The following is a 19,735-nucleotide window of genomic DNA, read 5'->3' on the forward strand; positions in this document are numbered from 1 at the left end:
AGACGCTATAGACTCTGGAACAGTTCCAATGGATTGGAAGGTAGCTAATGTTCCTGGTGAAGGGCTCCTGTCCAAAACGTCAAATTTTCCTGCTTCTCGAATGCTGCCTGATTTGATGTGCTTTTCCAGCACCACTCTAATCTTGACTCTAATCTTCAGCATCTGCAGTCCTCACTTTTGCCTAGCTAATGTAACACCTCTAATTTAAAAAGGTCAAGAGAAAGCAAGGAATTATAGACCGCTTAGCTTGACATCAGTAGTACAGAAAATAATCGAGTCCATTATTTAATAATGTTGACTTTAATAGCAGAGAGGAAAGAGTGAGGACTGCAGATGCTGGAGATCAGAGCTGAAAAATGTGTTGCTGGAAAAGTGCAGCAGGTCAGGCAGCATCCAAGGAGCAGGAGAATCGACGTTTCAGGAAGAAGGGCTTATGTCCGAAACATCGATTCTCCTGCTCTTTGGATGCTGCCTGTCCTGCTGCGCTTTTCCAGCAACACATTTTTCAGCTTTAATAGGAGAGAATTGGTGACAAGATTGGACAGAGTTAGCATAGATTTATGAAAGGGAAGTCATGCTTGACAAATCTATTGGAATTACTTGAGGCTGTAACTCAGTTGATGAGGGGGAACTAGAGGATGTTGTTCACTTAGATTTTCAGGTGGTGTTTGATAGGGTCTCCCATAAGAGATTATTTGTAAATTAAAGTGCATGGGATTGGTGGGGGTGGGGAATAATTACTGACATGGATAGACAACTGGCTGGCAGAGAGGAAACAAATAGTTGAAATAAATGGGTCATTTTCTGAGTGGGAGCCAGTGGGGTAACTGCAAGATCCAGATATTCACAACATATTGTTTAGATGAAGGAACTAAACATAACATTTCCAAGATTTCAATTAACACAAATCTGGGCAGGAGGGTGAGCTATGAGGAGGATGCAAAGATGTAATTTAGACAAGTTGTATGATTAGGAAAATGCATGGCATTGAAGTATAATGTAGATATAAGTGGCGTCATCCACTTGGTAGTAAAAACAAGGAGGCAGTTTCTTATCTGAATGGCAAATTGGGAAAAGGGATGTGCAACAAGACCTGGGAGTCCTTGTAAACCAGTCACTGAAAGAATGCATCCCATAACAGCAGGAGGTCAAGAAGACAAATGTAATGTTGGCCTTCATAATGAGAAGATACAAGTACAGAAACAATGGGCAGTGTCTTGGTGAAACCACACCTGGAGTACCACATACAATTTTGGGTCTCAGAGTCAAAAAGCAGAAACAGACTCTTCGGTCCAACCAGTCCATGCCAAACATAATCCCAAACTAAACTAATCCCATCTGCCTGCTCCGGTCCATATCCCTCCAAAGCTTTCCTATTCATGTACTTATCGAAGAGTATTTTAAATATTGTAACTATGCCCACGTCCACCATTTCCTGAGGAAGTTCTTTTCAAAATTTAATCATCCTCTGTGTAAAATACTTGCCCCTCATATCTTTTTTAAACTTTCGCCTCTCACCTTAAAAGTGATGTCCCCCAGTCTTGAAGTTTGGATCACATCTATCTCCTCATGATTTCATAAACCTCTAAGGTCACCTTTCAATCACCTATGCTCCAGTAAAAAAGGTCCCAGCCTATCTCGCCTTTCTTATAACCCGAACCTTCCATACATGGCAACATCCTGGTAAACCTCTTCTGAACCTCGATCTAAAAAAACACATCCTTCTTATATTAGGGTGACCAGAACTGGACACAGTATTCCAGAAGGGGTCTCAACAATATCCTATACAACCTCAACATTACTTCCTACCTCCTACAGTCAAATAACTGAGCAATTAAGGCAAGTGTGCTAACCTTTTTAACTACCCTGTCTATATGTGATGCAAACTTCAAAGAATTATGTAGTTCCCAATTCTACAACACTACTCAGGGCCTTACCATTAATTGTGTAAGTCCTACCCCTGTTTGTTGTCCAAAATTGCAAAATGACACATTTACCCAAATTGAACTCTATCTGCCATTTTTCAGCCGATTGATCCATTTGATCAAAATCCTTTAGTAATCTTAGAAAATCTTTCTCACTTTGCCTGAGGAAGGATGTTCTGGCTATGGAGGGAATGCAACAAAGATTTACCAGACTGATTCCTAGGATGGCTAGTCTGATGTATGAAGAGACACTGGATTAGTTAGGACTATAATCACTGTAATTTACAAGAAAAAGGGAGGGATCTCATGGAAATCTATACTAACAGGAGCTGTATAGGGGAATCGATTCACCATGACCAGGGAGTCCAGAACCATGACTCTCAGTCTAATGATATAGAGTAGGTCATGTAGGACAGATGGGGAAAAATGTATTTACCCAGAGAGTGATGAGCCTCCTGAATCCTCTACCACTGGAAGTGGCTGAGGCAAAAACATTGAATGTTTTCAAGAAAGCAACAGCTATAGCTCATAGGGGCTGAAGGGATCAATGAATATAGTGGACTGGGCTTAAAGGGCCAGATGGCCCACTCCTGTTCCTGTTTTCAATATGACAGTGTTCGGGGATACGATTGGTGGGGGCAGGAGGTGGAATTTCCAAAGTTAAGCTGAGGAAACTGAATTACTTCCTGTAGGTCGTACAAGTTTAGCAAAGAAGAAATTCATATTACACTCCATGTAATGTTCTCGACCGGTTTTATAGTACATGGGAGAAGAATTTTCCGGTTTGGTTTTCCCTAATTGGCCCTGGGTTTCTTCTGGATATTTTGTGCCTCTTTTAGGTGTTTTGATAGTCACTGAGGGTTGGAGATGTCTCACTATTATGTTCCTGGCATAGGTGTGGGATGACCTAGACTGGCCAATTTGTCTTTTCCTGCTCATTATTTTCACTTGTTTCAGGAGTGCAATCACAATGAAACACTCTTTATTCTCAACAATCCCTTTCCTACCATCTTCCTTACATTAAAAGTGAATGGATTTCACAAGTACTTAGCTAGTTGAAAAGCACTTTAGGACTTGTTATTTAAAAAAGGTGCTATATAAATGGAAGCTTTTTTTTACTTCATCACATGAACAGCAACTTCCCTCTTCAAAGATTATACATAAACCGCCCCCAAGGCACCTCACAGAAGCATAATTATGCAAAAACAGAAGTCAAGCCAAAGAGGATATTATGAACAATGACTGAGAAGAATAATCAAAGATGTTGATTTTAAGAAAAATCTTAAAAGGAGAAGAGATACAGTTAGGGAGAATTCTCAAGCCTATGGCTTGTACAGCTAAAGGTACAGTCAAGCACAGAGCTAAGACATTGCGTAATGCACAAGGCTGAAGGTTAAAGGAACACAGAATTCTAAATCCGTCGTGGAGTTGGAGGAAGACCAGTGAAGCGCAAAGGGATTTAAAACAAGAAGCTAAGCAACAGCCACGACTGAAGTGATTAACGACAGACCAAACAAACCTGTCAGCAGATCGGTTTCTTTTTCTTTCCTTTCTTTCTCACACTCATTCTGTTCATTACGTTTACTCAATCCTTCCAGGGTATTTACAGCCTTTTGTTCACTTTTTCTATAAAAGGAAAATAAAATATTAATTCAAAAGGAAACCCAGCTTCTCTTTTGTAGGACAAGTTGAATATACTGAATACTTGATAAGACCCACAACTGACCCAGATATACCGATGGTTGGTTTCCCCATCTCTGAAGTGTGGGCTGGAGTTCTGCATCAAGACCATTCGCAATCACTGACACAGCTAACACTGTGGGAATTGCCTGGGAAATCGAGATCTTCATAGGGCAATTCCTCGGCTTCTGGAACTCTCTAAAAAAGCCCCTTAAAGTTAGAAACTCAGACTTCAGCTCAGTTAAACTTAATAGTTACTGAAGAAACATTAGGGGATAAAAAATATATTAGTTCTTCAGAAGCTGTTTAACTGATCTCCCCAATTATATATGAATAACTTGACACCCTTAATCTCCATCAGCCCACTGGATAAGCATTGCTGATCTCCCTGCACCCCAGAAGCAAACTAGTTCTTGATGACCGGGTGCCCACAATGCCACAAACTGATCTGACTACTCCCCTCTCCAAAAGCTAGACTTGACAAAAATTCTCACCCATTAACCTGACCCTACCTGTCGAACATGTTACACCCAACATGACCCACCCCCAGCCAACTGAGCCCTCGAGATACCAAAACATTCCACTTCCATATGCAGCAAGACCTGGATTATGCTCAGAGCTGGGCTGACAAGTGGCAAGTAAAATTCGTGCTGCACATGTGACAGGCAATGGACATTTCCAAGGAAGGAATTTAACCATCGCCTCTTGATACTCTATGGCATTACTGAATTCCCGACTACCAACATTCTATGATTATCAGTGATCAGTAAGTGAACTGGACTAGCCATTGACGAAAAGAGCAAGTCGGGGTATGGAAATTCTGTGTTGAGTAACCCGCTCCCTGTCTCCCCAAAGCCTATATGACATTTACAATTCAGGAGTGCACTGGAATATTCCCCACTTCCCTGGATGTATGGAACTCCTATGATGCTTAAGAACCCTGACACCATCCAGACAAAGCAGCTTGCTTGATTGATATCCCATTTGTCAGCTTCAGAATTCCATCACTTTACCACTGTTGTATAGCGGCAGCAATGTGTGTCATCTACAAGATGCACTGCAGTAACTGACTAGGATTTCTTGAATAGCACCTTCCAAACTCAAGACCTCTACCACATTGAAAGACAAGGGCAACTGATACATGGGAATATCTCCAATTGCAAGATCCCGTCCAAGCCATTCACCATCCTGACTTGAAATATATCACTGTTCCTTCACGGTCACTGGGTCAAAATCCTGGAACTCCCTTCCTAACAGCAATATGGGTACCCCTACATCCAAAGAACTGTGGTGCTTTAAGAAAGCAGCTCAGCACTACCTTCTCCTGACTTAGGCAGGAATGGCCACATCCCACAAATGTAAAACGGAAAAAAAAATCCCAACTCCTCAAATCCGCAAAAATGTCTGGTTGGGCCTTAGGATACAGTCAAAAACTGAACGGAATTAAACTTCTTCAGAAACTGCTCTGAGCAAAATCTATGAAATAATTCAAGTTTCCCAATGTAGTAAAAAATAAAACTAATCAAAAGTCCATGTGTGGCAAATAAAAACACTGCATTGTTATACTGACATTTTCCAATTAGTAAAATCCAATATAATTTTACTAAAATGAACTGCAATCACATCATTATCTTTCAATTTTTCTCCCCAGTTATACCCTATAATTTATGTGGCTTGTGTTCTATGCATTCCCCCTCTCTCTTTCCCCTGCCTGTCTCACACTTTGTCCTACATCCTGCACAGCTATCTCTTTTAGTTCTTCCTCCTAACCTATTGCTTTACTACTTCCCAACAAACTTCATTCCATCAACTATCTTTCTGATAATTTTGTAGTGGTTCTGTTCGCCGAGCTGGAAGTTTTTGTTGCAAACGTTTCGTCCCCTGGCTAGGAGACATCATCAGTGCTGTGGAGCCTCCTGCGAAGCGCTTCTTTGATGTTTCTTCCGGCATTTATAGTGGTCTGTCCTTGCCGCTTCCGGGTGTCAGTTTCAGCTGTCCGCTGTAGTGATTGGTATATTGGGTCCAGGTCGATGTGTCTGTTGATGGAATTTGTGGATGAATGCCATGCCTCTAGGAATTCCCTGGCTGTTCTCTGTCTGGCTTGCCCTATGATAGTAGTGTTTGCCCAGTCGAATTCATGTTGCTTGTTGTCAGAGTGTGTGGCTACTAGGGATAGCTGGTCGTGTCGTTTCGTGGCTAGTTGGTGTTCATGTATGCGGATTGTTAGCTGTCTTCCTGTTTGTCCTATATAGTGTTTTGTGCAGTCCTTGCATGGTATTTTATAAACTACATTAGTTTTGCTCATGTTGGGTATTGGCTCCTTTGTTCTAGTAAGTTGTTGTCTGAGCGTGGATGTTGGTTTGTGTGCCGTTATGAGTCCTAGGGGTCGCAGTAGTCTGGCTGTCAGTTCTGAAACGCTCCTGATGTATGGTAGTGTGGCTAGTCCTTTTGGTTGTGGCATGTCCTCGTTCCGTGGTCTATCTCTTAGGCATCTGTTGATAAAGTTGCGCGGGTATCCGTTTTTGGCGAATACCTTGTATAGGTGTTCCTCTTCCTCTTTTCGCAGTTCTGGTGTATTGCAGTGTGTTGTAGCTCTTTTGAATAGTGTCCTGATGCAGCTTCGTTTGTGTGTGTTGGGGTGGTTACTTTCATAGTTTAGGACTTGGTCTGTGTGTGTTGTTTTCCTGTGTACCCTTGTGGTGAATTCTCCGTTCGGTGTTCTCTGTACTATCACGTCTAGGAATGGGAGTTGGTTGTCCTTTTCTACTTCTCTCGTGAATCGGATGCCTGTGAGTGTGGCGTTGATGATCCGGTGTGTTTTTTCTATTTCCGTGTTTTTGATGATTACGAAAGTGTCATCGACATATCTGACCCAGAGTTTGGGTTGAATTTGTGGTAGGGCTGTTTGTTCTAACCTTTGCATAACTGCCTCTGCTGAGTCCCGAGATTGGTGATCCCATGGGTGTTCCGTTGATTTGTTCGTATATCTGATTGTTGAATGTAAAAAGTGTGTAGTGAGGCATAAGTCCAGTAGTTTAAGTATGCCGTCTTTGTTGATAGGTTCCGCCTCCTGTTTTCTGTTGTGTATGTCCAGTAGGTTGGCTATTGTTTCTCTGGCTAGGGTTTTGTCAATCGAAGTGAACAGTGCCTTCACGTCGAATGAGATCATGGTTTCTTCTTTGTCTATGTGTGTATTCCTGATGGCATCCAAGAATTCCTGTGTTGATTGTATGGAGTGTTTGGATCCGCTGACCAGGTGTTTCAGTTTCTGTTGTAGTTCTTTGGCCAGTTTGTATGCTGGTGTCCCTGGTAGTGATACTATGGGTCTGAGTGGGATGTCTGGTTTGTGTACTTTGGGTAGTCCATAGAATCTGGGGGTGTTGTTGCTTTCCGGTTTCATTCTTCGTAGGTCCGCTTTGGTTATCTGTCCGTTTTTTTGGAGATTCCTTAGAGTGTTATTTATTCTATTGGTGAGTTGTGGTGTGGGGTCCGAGTCCTTCATTTGGTAGGTGTTGGTGTCTGCTAGGAGGTGTTGTGCTTTTTTGATGTAGTCTGATTTATCTAGGATGACAGTCATTCTGCCTTTATCTGCTGGTAGTATGATTATGTTCTTATCATTTCTTAGTGCTTTCAGTGCTTCCCTCTCCTTGGTGTTGAGGTTATGTGTTTGTCTTTTTCTTATCATCATAGGTACGACCGTTTGTCTCACTGTTTGTTGTGTCTCTTCAGTCAGTCCATTGTTCCTGACTGTGCATTCCAGTGCTGCTAGGAAGTCTGCTGTCTTGGCGTCCCTGTGGTTGTAGTTGAGTCCCTTGGTCAGTATAGTTCTTTCCATGTCTGTGAGCTGTCTGTGGGAGAGGTTTTTAACCCAGGTGTGTGTTGTGGTGTCCTCTTTTTTGTGTGTTAGTTTGGCCAGTTTTTCTTTTAGTGCCGTTTTTTTTGCGATGTGTTGTCCTGTTCTGTCCTATAGTGACAGCCTGTTCTATGGTCCGGGTCCATTCATGATTAGCGGTCTTTGAAATTAACGACTTTTGGTGCGCAATTTCTTGTTTGTATTTGTGCAGTCGGTTGTGAGCATCTGTGATCATTACCTGGATCATCCTGAGTCCGTTCTGCTTGGCTGTTTCCCTGGCTTGTGGATTGTTGACTGGTGGTCTGTACCTGACACATTGTGGAAGGATTTGATTCTTTCGGCATTCGTGTAGAAACCGGAGTTGTTCATATGTTGCGCTTAGGCGGTTAGCGCAGGATTCCCATTTCCTGGCTTGTCTCAGCGTCTCTCGCCCGTAAGTGTTCAAAGTTTGTGCGAAGATTTGTAGCTCGGGTGCTTGTTGTAGTGGTTCTGTTCGCCGAGCTGGAAGTTTTTGTTGCAAACGTTTCGTCCCTTGGCTAGGAGACATCATCAGTGCTGTGGAGCCTACTGCGAAGCGCTTCTTTGATGTTTCTTCCGGCATTTATAGTGGTCTGTCCTTGCCGCTTCCGGGTGTCAGTTTCAGCTGTCCGCTGTAGTGATTGGTATATTGGGTCCAGGTCGATGTGTCTGTTGATGGAATTTGTGGATGAATGCCATGCCTCTAGGAATTCCCTGGCTGTTCTCTGTCTGGCTTGCCCTATGATAGTAGTGTTTTCCCAGTCGAATTCATGTTGCTTGTTGTCAGAGTGTGTGGCTACTAGGGATAGCTGGTCGTGTCGTTTCGTGGCTAGTTGGTGTTCATGTATGCGGATTGTTAGCTATCTTCCTGTTTGTCCTATATAGTGTTTTGTGCAGTCCTTGCATGGTATTTTATAAACTACATTAGTTTTGCTCATGTTGGGTATTGGCTCCTTTGTTCTAGTAAGTTGTTGTCTGAGCGTGGCTGTTGGTTTGTGTGCCGTTATGAGTCCGTTATAAAATACCATGCAAGGACTGCACAAAACACTATATAGGACAAACAGGAAGACAGCTAACAATCCGCATACATGAACACCAACTAGCCACGAAACGACACGACCAACTATCCCTAGTAGCCACACACTCAGACAACAAGCAACATGAATTTGACTGGGAAAACACTACTATCATAGGGCAAGCCAGACAGAGAACAGCCAGGGAATTCCTAGAGGCATGGCATTCATCCACAAATTCCATCAACAGACACATCGACCTGGACCCAATATACCAATCACTACAGCGGACAGCTGAAACTGACACCCGGAAGCGGCAAGGACAGACCACTATAAATGCCGGAAGAAACATCAAAGAAGCGCTTCGCAGGAGGCTCCACAGCACTGATGATGTCTCCTAGCCAGGGGACGAAACGTTTGCAACAAAAACTTCCAGCTCGGCGAACAGAACCACTACAACAAGCACCCAAGCTACAAATCTTCGCACAAATTCTGATGATTTTTCTGAGTGTTCAAGCTGCTTTCTCAATTTAAATGCATTTAATTATACTAATGCAGTAACACAAATGTAATGCAGTTAACAAATACAGTTTATTCATTTAAAACACTTACATAGTTGAAATTCGTGATGACAGATCTGAATTTTTTATTTCAAACTGCAAAAGAAACATTTTAAAGTTAAAACAATTCTCAAGATTAAAAAAATACATAAATTGAGGAGGTAGAATTAAGCAGCTCAAAACCTGAATAGGTTCCACAATTTAAAAATAGCACTAATTTTGGGCAAAACAGATTATTTAAATAATGCAGATCAAAATTAATAATACAAACTAAAATATCAAACAGTGAACTCAGACTTAAACTATAACTTAATATAGAGTTCAAACTCATTATCTAACATGAAATCAGAAATAGGCTGTGTTCCAGCTATACCACCTATGATGCTAGGCATCAGGGATTTGATGGCAATATTCTAAGCTCACTAATCTTACCCTAACATAGAATCAGAGTCCTTTAATAGTCTAATTCTTACCTCAGTCTGTGCAATTCCTGAAGCATTGTGAATTACACATTTTATGATCAGACCTTTACAATCACTGTTCAGACATTTCATTGAACAGAAATCCTAAAATACATAAAATAAATAAAATCATTTTTATTTTTGAAGTCAAGGCAAATGCAAATTAAAACTGGAGGTCTGATTTTCAGACATGTGCTACTTCAAAAATCTGGTGGGACATGGATTCAAAAATCCAGTTCCCATTCCTGGCAAATTCCATTTTTGCAAGTTTGGGGAAAGTTATAATTCAAACAGTTGTGAAGTGTGAACTTAGCAGGGACATTTGCATTTAGAGCTGAGTTCAAACAGGCTTTGTTTTGGCTTTTCCAGCAACTTAATCAGCAGTGGGGAAGTTACAAATTAATGCAACCAGTGCACATATCCTTGAAGGGCAGCCAAGATCTATTTAAAGGGTCATAGTATGTTTGTTTTTAAATTCTGCACTTTGAACATTGTAAAAGGAGCTGTCAGTAAGACAAAAGAAAGACTTTTTATTGACAGATTATATAATGTAAGAAAAAATATAACCATTTGTTTCACATTTTCACCAGAGTTCCTCAATGACATTTCCCCGGAGAGCTATTGTTATAATTAGAAATGCCTGGTTGAATTTCCAAAGGTTTAAAAGTAGATATCACAGCAAAGGGCTCCGAGTTCACAGTTTAATTAATAGTTTGGAGAGGATCTTGAGGATTAGCTGTCTTTGACATGGCTACTCAACAGAGGTATGTTTGTTTTTATAGTATTAGGAGATTTAAAAGCTTCGATGAATAGGAGTTTTTTTTTCACTATCAAATACACATGAATAAAAAATTATTATATTGTTGGAAGTTTTTTTTACATAAAGAGGTTGTTCCCAAGGCCTACTACATAGATGATTATGATGGAAATAACAGGAGAGGTTTGACAGGATATGCAGGTGAGTGGGGGCAATGTCTGCACAGGGGTACGAGGGGGCATGAGTTAACATGGAGATGGTATGGAGATTGGGGAATAAGGACTAGAGAGCCTAACAACTTTTAAAACAACTGGAATAAAGATCCAGGGAACATAAGTAGGCTTACTAATGATGCTCGAGTCAAAGAGTGTGGTGCTGGAAAAGCACAACTGCTCCGCCAGCATCCGGAAAGCAGGAGATTCAACGTTTTGAGCATAAGCTCTTCATCAGTCATCATGCTGCCTTGACACTCACCTATCCTCAAAATTGCCAATGATTTGCTTTCTGACTGGCAGGATAGAATCTATTATTCTCATCCAACACCAATGTTGAACAGGATACTTCAAACTTAGACAGATCTATAAGTGGGAAATGTCAGGACTCTATCTACCTCCCTTGGTAAAAAAAAATCTAGCTCTTTATCTTTCAGGACAGTAGAAGTAGAACTTCAGAAGGCCATCGACAAGTTGGAGTGGCTAGATAGGTGGCAGATGAGTTGCAATGTACAGGAGTGTGAGGTGATATATTTTCGTGGGAAGAACATCAAAAGACCATACAAAATAGGGGTACAATTCTAAAGAATTGCAGAAGCAGAAGAACTGGGAGATATCTGCAGAGGTCACTGAATGTGGCAGGAGAAATAAATAGAGCATCAAATAAAGAATAAAGGGATCCTTGGCTTTATTAATAGGACCATAGAGTACAAGAGCAAAGAGAGGGTGCTGAACTTGTATCAGACACTTTTAGACCTCAGTTAGAGTACGGTGCACAATGATGCAAACGTATTGGAGTTTACAGAGGCTATTTAGAAGAATGGTTTCAGGGATGAGAAATAGAAGGATAGATTGAAGAAGCTGAGATTGTTGAGATTGTCCTTGGAAATAAGATGACTAAGAGGGGTCTTGATAGAAGTCTTCAAAATTATAAGTGACTGGATAGAGTAGATATGATGGAATCTGTTCCTACCCATAAAAAAGGACTACAACAAGAGTACAGATTTAAAATGATCTGCAAAAGAAGCAAAAATGAAGTGAGGATAAGCATTTTCACTGAGTAGTTAGGGTACGGAATGCACTGGCTGTGTAGGGAGGCACGTTCAATTCAGACATTCCTGAGGCCATTGAATAATCATTTGGATAAAACTAACATATAAAGGTAGAGGGAAGAAAGCACGGGACTGGCACTAGGCAATCATTTAACAAGTCAGTTGCGGGCACAATGTGCCAATTGGCCTCCAATGCCACAATGCTTCTGTGATTCCGAGACACCAAAAACTGTGGACAACAGCAACATTTAATTTAGTGGTGGCATGTACTTCCTGCCCTCTAGCTGTTAAAACAGATAAAATAAATAAAGGGAAAAATACTTCTTACCTGATTAGATTTCCCATGATACGGAGAATCCTTTAGCCTTTTCCAGCAAGTAAGGTGATATGATATCAAGCAATAAGAATCACAGGAAAGTTCTACATAGCCCTGAAATGAGACAAGATGACATGCATAGCTGTGTCAAATTTCACAGATACAAAAATAAATATTTCTTCCTGTAATTTCAATAGAATTCAGAGGAAAAAAAAGGAAGTCATTAACAAAACATTTTGTTAAACTTGCTGAACTGTTGAACTTGAAGGAAATTAATATTCAAGGATAAGAGTAAACAGGAGAATGGATAAAGATTCTGTTAAAATTGTATCGACATTGAATGCTTTTGATTGATAGCCACCCAAACCAAGGCTCAATAATAAACAGAATTTCCTTCAGCTTTGCTGCATCCTTTATTGTACATGGATCTTACTGTAAGAGCATAATACCATAAGCTTTATTAGCAGAAGTAAGCCATTCAGTCCACTGAGTTGTAGTGTTTATTTCCTCTCCTTCTTTGCCCCTTTATTATTTAGTATATCTGGAATGTTATTAGTGTCCTGTATTATGAAGACTGATGCAACTACTAAGAAGAAGTTGGATATAGCACTTGGAGTTAAAGGGATCTAAGGAATTGGAGAAAAAGCAGGAAAAGGCTGTTGAATCGGATGATCAGCAATAATTACAACAAAAAGCAGAGAAGGCTAAAAAGAATGAATAGCTGACTCCTGCTCCTAGTTTCTATCTCCCAAGGATGAAAGAATTTGTAATGGCCAAGCATTGCTCATCTTTCACAAACTACGGAGTCTTTCATTTCAGATAGCTTCCAATGTCAGGAATCCTTGATGTTAAATCCATGATAATCTGTGGGAAGGATAGAACAAAACCATCTAGTTTATTGAAAGGAATCCTCAAACTTTACACCTATCATAATATAGCCTCACATTATACAGTATGGAGGCTCTGCAAGGAGGTCTTTGTCTTGCTTATATAAGGAGCTCTGAGAACATGACATTGACCAATTGTACTTTGCACAGCCAAAATTTTGTCTGATTGCAGATGCTTTGTACACATGACCAGAAAGGAATTAATGTGTGCCATGTGATATTTCCGATTGTTTGAAGCTAAAATATGGATTGTAAATTCTTGACCATGCACATCCTGCCGACTGAAGGGCTTTTCCAGCACCACTTTAATCTAGGCATCCTGCCGATTAAGTCCAAATTGAAGCTAGATGGGTTGCTCCTAATAGGGACTGTAATTCCAAAGGATTTTACTCAGCCCTTAAAATAAAAACAGTAACTTACCCTACCTACTTTGCATAAGCTGTCTGTAATTTTGAGCAGTTATTGCGCATTGACTTTGATCTGACATTGCAAGGTTTGACCTTAAATATTCTTTTCAGTGAGTTGCAGGTTCCACCCAAGATAAAAAATGGTCATTCCCCACCCTTCATGTTCCCTCGCGTGTTGCTGTCCCTGTGCCCCTCTGTCCTTACAGCCTCCCATTTTAGTCTAGTTCTTCACATTAGCACTGATATGCTCACTTTACCCCCACAGCATTGTAGATTCACCGGCCTTTGATGGTCCTCCCGATGTAAGGGCCAGAATAATCAAGACCTGTGAGACAGTTTATGAATGACGAATGAGCTCCCAATCATCGATATAGAATTGCCCCCATCATTGTATTCATTCCCTTACTAATCCAGTGCAATGAAATCCATCCCAATCTTAAGTGCCCCACTTTCCCCAGGACTCCATTACCGGACCTCTGATAAACCCCTGATCTAAATCCCTGACCCCAAGTGACTGACTGACCACAGCCAATGCCCTGGACTACAATCAGACAAATCCCTTGACTGATTGTGGCACCACTCCCTGACTTACTATAGGCCCCCTTTACACCACTAAGGATTTGTCTCCTCAGACTTTCACAAATAGTCTATGGTTTGAAGCACAGCCAGTGTGTTTTCCACATAAAGCTACTGGTACATGTTACTGTACAGAAACATGTCCATCCCTTTGATTGTTCAGTGCTCCCTACCACAACTTGCTGCTTGTCACACCTTGTGTTAACAAGCTATGTAAGGCAGAGAGGTTCGCAGCCTCTAACTGAACAATGAAGATATTGTGCACTAAAAAGTGAGACACACAAGTGATAGGAGAAAGATTTGAAAAGGACCCAAGGGGCAACCTTTTCCACACAGAGGGTGGTTTGTATGTGGAATGAACTGCCAGAGGAAGCAGTAGATGCACGTACAGATACAACATTTTAAAGTACATGAATAGGAAAGGTTTAGAGGGATATGGGCCAAATGCAGGCAAATGGGACGAATTTAGTTTGGGAAACTTGGGTCGGCATGGACAAGTTGGACCAAACGGTCTAAATCTAGGACTCTAAATCAGCACAGAAGCACACCACATCCACTGGTTCTCATTTATCTAACCTACTGAATTAATCCTCAGAAAAACAACAGTATATCTGTTAAGCATGATTTGCCTTTCACAAACCCCATGTGGCTTTGTCTAATTCTGTTAATGCTTTTATCGTAGACTCTAGAATTCCCCCACTACCAGTGTTAAGTTAACTGGTCTGTAAGTCTTTTACTGCAATCCCAACAAGCCCCCTCACACATCCCACTACCTTCACCAATTCCCAAATTCAGTGATGTAGGCCTTGAGCCTTGGACATAATTTATATAATTCTGCTCCACACTGCTCCCTCACAGATCCCACTACCTCCCTGGCTCCCAAGGTATGTGACTTAGGCCTCGGGTCTTGCCATTATTTATATAACCCTCCTCCATGCTGCTCCTTCACCCATCTCGTTATATCTCCAACTCAAGTAAGTAATCTCCCCAACTCCTCAGCTAGTCTTCCAAAATTCAATACTTCAGCCAATGAACTCTTGTTTTCTAACAAGAACAGATTGCTTCACTGATGTTCACTGCAGGACAACCTTCCCAGATTGCCTCACCGTAATGCTGACTGCAGGACCTTCTTGCCATACGTGTGATTATGAAGTATGCAGTGACACTGTTGTGAAGGCAGTGATGGGTGATTGTGGGGACAGCAAGTGGAAAGCTGTCCATCTCCAGGTACATGCTCTGAGTTTGCATAATCTATTTTTTTTTCAGGAAGGAGAGGTGAATTTGAAGTGGTGGATAAGTGAGCTGGATTAATAATAAAATGCAATTTATTTGGGAATAATTAAACGGTGTTCAATACTGAGATCATGAATTTGTAACCAGAATGTGGAGATGCCAGTGTTCAACGGAGGTGGACGAAGTCAGAAGGCACATGACATCAGGGTAAACCTGTTGGAACTATAACTTGGTGTTGTGTGACTTCTGAAATGAATATGGGGGGGGGGGGGGGGCAACAGTTGCAAAACATATTATTGACATTCTGATTTTTTTTCCATTCTTGTCATATTTTCTCAACTTTCTTGTGATGACCCAAGCCACAAGTGGAACATTCTACCCCAATGTTTTCATTTCTATTATTTTCTCACTTATTTACTCTACTATGGTTAACCAAAGTATGTGAGAAAATAATATATCCATATGTTGGAATAGGCAAAGGATTTTCAGAGATTACAAAAGGATCTTATTATATCTATATATTTATATAGTAAAGTGTCAGTTTCCAACTTTCCCTCCTGGACCCTTTCCCTGTGCAGAAGCCACTGGACAGAAGCCCAGTTTTTAAACAGCATCTCAATCAACTCTAACTGTTCTGGCTTACCCTTAAAAAGGACCTACATTTCTAAGTGATATTCTAAACACGGAAATTAATTTTAATTCAAATTTTCGAAATGAAGTGATAGTCCCGTTAAGTGTGAAGCCACTTAAATCTTTTCCTCAACTATTCCTTGAATCAAATACTTTTGAATGGAATTCAGCAATGCATTCAACAAAGTTCTGCGTGGTACACTGGTTACTCAAGATAGATCACATAAGATCCAGGGGGAGTTAGCCAATTGGATATAAATATGGCTTAAAGGTTAGAGACAGACGGTGGTAGCAGACAGTTGCTTTTTGGACTGGAGACTTGTGACCAGCAGTGTGTGACGAGAATCAATGCTGAGCCCACTGCATATGATCGTTTATATAAATGATTTGGATGGGAATATAGGAGGAATGATTAGTACATTTGCAGATGATTCCAAAATAGGTAGTTGTGGACAGTGAAGAAGATTATCTCAGGAGTACAAAGGCCTGATCAGATGGGCCAATGAGTTGAGGATTGGCAGATGCAGTTCAATTTAGATAAATGGGAGGTAATGCATTTTGTAAGGTAAATCAGGGCAGGACATGTGCAGTTAACGGTACAAGAAAGTGAAGACTGCAGATGCTGGAAAAGCAGAGCAGGTCAAGCAGCATCTGAGAAGCAGGAGAGTCGATGCTTCAGGCAAAAGCCCTTCATGGGGACTTCCCTGGAGGGCTTTTGCCTGAAATGTTGATTTGCCTGCTCCACGGATACTGCCTGATCTGCTGTGCTTTTCCAGCACCACACTCTTGACAGTTAATGGTATGACCCTGGGGAGTGTTGCTGAACAAAGACCTAGGGGTACAGGTTCATAGCTCCTTGATAAAGGAGGCATTTGGCATGCTTGCCCTCATTGGTCACAGCACTGAGTATAGGAGTTGGAATGTCATGTACAGGACATTGATGAAGCTACTTTTGGACTATGGAGTAAATTCTGGTCATCTTCTATAGGAAGGATGTTGTTAAACCTGAAAGGGTGCAGAAAATATTTACAAGGACGTTGTTGCTACTGGAAGGTTTGAGTTGTCGGGAGAGGCTGAACGGGTTGGGTTTTTTTCCCCTGAGTGTTGAAGGCTGGTGGTGATCTTACAGAGGTTTATAAAAATCATGAGTAGAGGGGAAGTCCAAAATTAGATGGCATAGGTCTAAGGTGAGAGGGGAAAGGTTTTAAAAGAATCTAAGAGGTAACTTTTTCATGCAGTGAATGGAATGAGCTGCCAGAGGAAATGGTGGCAGCGGATACAATTCCAACATTTAAAAAGGCATCTGAATAGGTACATGAATAGGATGGGGTTAATAAAGAAATGGGCCAAATGTTGGCAGATGGGACTAGGTTAGACTGGGACGTCAGGTCAGCACAGACAAGTTGGAACAAAGGGTCTGTTTCAGTGGTGTATATGAATCTGGATAAAAAGAACTACTGTGTACAAATTCTGAAGCTAATTAATGAAGGGTACAGGTCTGTAAATCAGGATATTATAAAAGACTGAAAAGAGCAAGTGGAAAGACATATTAAACCATACATAGACTTTGCTGTTCTTGAGTTTACAAAACTGGAGCACAGAAGTGTAGGCTTTCTTCACAAAAGGCAAATTTTTGCAGCACACAGCAACAGCCTATGAAAACATGTGAAGTGACTCACAGTCAACCAGATGCATAAACTCCTGCTGCTAAGTGCCAATGGTGCAAACAAAAAGTGAACATCGAGAAACAGTGCTCATATTTGCCTTTTTAAGTAAGATACTGGCAACTGCGTAAGTTCCTTTCAGATACATACCCTAGGTTTTCAAAAGAAGTTTCACATGGAGAAAACAATTCTTTCCTACACATACAAGTAGTGCTGTTGTGTAATGGAGCACAAGAAGCACCAATAAGGATTCTACTATATACAGTCTTCAATTATCTGAATAGGTTGGTGACAGGATTGCCTACTTGAACAAATAAGACATTGAGACATTGCTTTAAAGATGTGTAGACAGTTAAAAGGTTAGCTGTTGTGGCTTGGCTGCAGATTGGATGCCTCTTGGATAAGTACCTTTCTTCAAAAAAAAAACTGAAGTATGTCTGCCTATGCATCTTGAGAAGATGATCCTTGCTCAACTCCCTCATCCTCTCTCAAGGGCAATTAGGGATTGGCAACAAGATTAGATTAGATTAGTTTACTTACAGTGTGGAAACAGGTCCTTCGGCCCAACAAGTCCACACCGACCCACCAAAGCGCAACCCACTCAGATCCATTCCGCTACATTTAACCCTCACCTAACACTCTGGGCAATTTAGCATGGCCAATTCACCTAACCTGCACATTTTTGGACTGTGGGAGGAAACCGGACCACCCAGAGGAAACCCATGCAACACAGGGAGAATGTGCAAACTCCATACAGTCGCCTGAGGTGGGAATTGAACCCGGGTCTCTTTTGAAAAGCAGCTTCTTTTCATCCAAAAATGGCAGGGTGATATTGGGCTCAAAAAGGAAAAAAAAACCCAGCAGACAAATGGTTGCAGGACTCAAAAATCTATAAAATTCATTGCGGGTGGATAGAAATAAGAAAGAGAAGCAATTACTTGCTACCTGCACACTTTAAAGCAAATTCTGTTCCAAGATCAGCACTGAGCAACCCTCAACACTCAGGTTAAGTTAACAGGAAGAGAAGCAGTATAAGAGCAAGAAAAAGATTGAATTACTTTAGCACACCTTAATTAATACTAATAAGCAGAGAGGTGCTTCTTTAAATAATTAGAACAAATGGAAATAGGCAGACAATCAGCACAATAGATCTCAATCCAATTTTAAAAAATGACAATGCTCACTTATAAGAAACATCAATATATTTCCGATATAAGTTCTATCCAAGCAGCTTTTAAATTCATATGTTTCTTTATGTGGAGTTCCCCTTCTTACACTGATAAATACAACTAAAAATACAATACCATTATAACTTCAACAAATGTTAGTGGGTCATTTGGCAACATATTTTCCGCCTTCAAATGATCCATATTAGAATAGATTATAACATGCAAATATTCTGATTTGAGGAACAGACCAACCTTTAAGTACAATTAGAGCATAGAACATTACAGCACAGTAGAGGCCCCTCGGCCCTCGAAATTGTGTCAATCTGTGAAACCAATCTAAAGCCCATCTAACCTACACTATTCCATTATCCAATGACCATCTAAATGCCCTTAATGTTGCTGAGTCTACTACTGTTTCAGGCAGGGCATTCAATGCCCTTACTACTAGGAGTAAAAAAAATTACCTCTGACATCTGTCCGATATCTATCGCCCCTCAATTTAAAGGTATGTCCCCTTGTGCTAGCCATCACCAGAAGGAAAAAGGTTCTTACTGTCCAGCCTATCTAATCTTCTCATCATCTTGTATGCTGCTTTTAAGTCACCTCTTAACCATCTTCTTTCTTACAAAAACAGTCTCAAGTCCCTCAGCCTTTCCTCATAAGACCTTCCCTCCATACCATGTAACATCGTGATACATCTCCTCTGCATCCTTTAATATGGTTTTACATCTTTCCTATAATATGGTGAACAGAACCTGTACCCATTACTCCAAGTGTGGCAGCAGAGTTTTGTACAGTTGTAATATGACCTCGTAGCTCCAAAACTCAATCCCTCTACCAATAAAAGCTAACACACCATATGCCTTCTTAACAACCCTATCAACCTGGGTGGCAGCTTTCAGGGATCTACGTATATGGACACCGAGATCTCTCTGCTCATCCACACTACCAAGAATCCTACCGTTATTAGCCCAGTACTCTGTATTCTTGTTACTCCTTCCAAAGTGAATCACCTTTCACTTTTCCACATTAAACTCCATTTGCCACTTCTCAGCCCAGCACTGCAGCTGAATCTATGACCCGTTGTAACCTGCAACATCCTTCCACACTGTCCACAACTCCACCAACTTTAGTGTCATCTGCAAATTTACTAACCCATCCTTCTACACCTTCATGTAGGTCATTTATAAAAATTATAAACAGCAGTGGCTCCAACACAGATCTTTGCATACACCACCAGTAACTGAACTCCAGGATGAACATTTCCCAACAACTACCACCCTCTGTCTTCTTAAAGCTAGCCAATTTCTGATCCAAACCAC

At 41.0% G+C, this 19,735-nt stretch overlaps 1 protein-coding gene across 3 annotated transcripts in view; it reads right to left on the reverse strand.

The window, feature by feature from the left end:
* The window catches only part of LOC132821096 (E3 ubiquitin-protein ligase DZIP3-like), a 112,448-nt gene that overhangs the window by 62,932 nt on the left and 29,781 nt on the right, over positions 1–19,735 (reverse strand). For all 3 annotated transcript variants that reach the window (XM_060833619.1, XM_060833621.1, XM_060833620.1), the window contains exons 8-11: positions 11,860–11,961; positions 9,523–9,615; positions 9,102–9,145; positions 3,445–3,551 (exon numbers count right to left, since the gene is read on the reverse strand). In XM_060833619.1, the coding sequence (XP_060689602.1) occupies positions 3,445–3,551; positions 9,102–9,145; positions 9,523–9,615; positions 11,860–11,961 (346 nt within the window). The remainder of the gene's footprint in view (positions 1–3,444; positions 3,552–9,101; positions 9,146–9,522; positions 9,616–11,859; positions 11,962–19,735) is intronic.

The sequence above is a fragment of the Hemiscyllium ocellatum genome, chromosome 12, assembly GCF_020745735.1.
Source record: "Hemiscyllium ocellatum isolate sHemOce1 chromosome 12, sHemOce1.pat.X.cur, whole genome shotgun sequence".
In the NCBI taxonomy this organism is placed as follows: Eukaryota; Metazoa; Chordata; class Chondrichthyes; order Orectolobiformes; family Hemiscylliidae; genus Hemiscyllium; species Hemiscyllium ocellatum.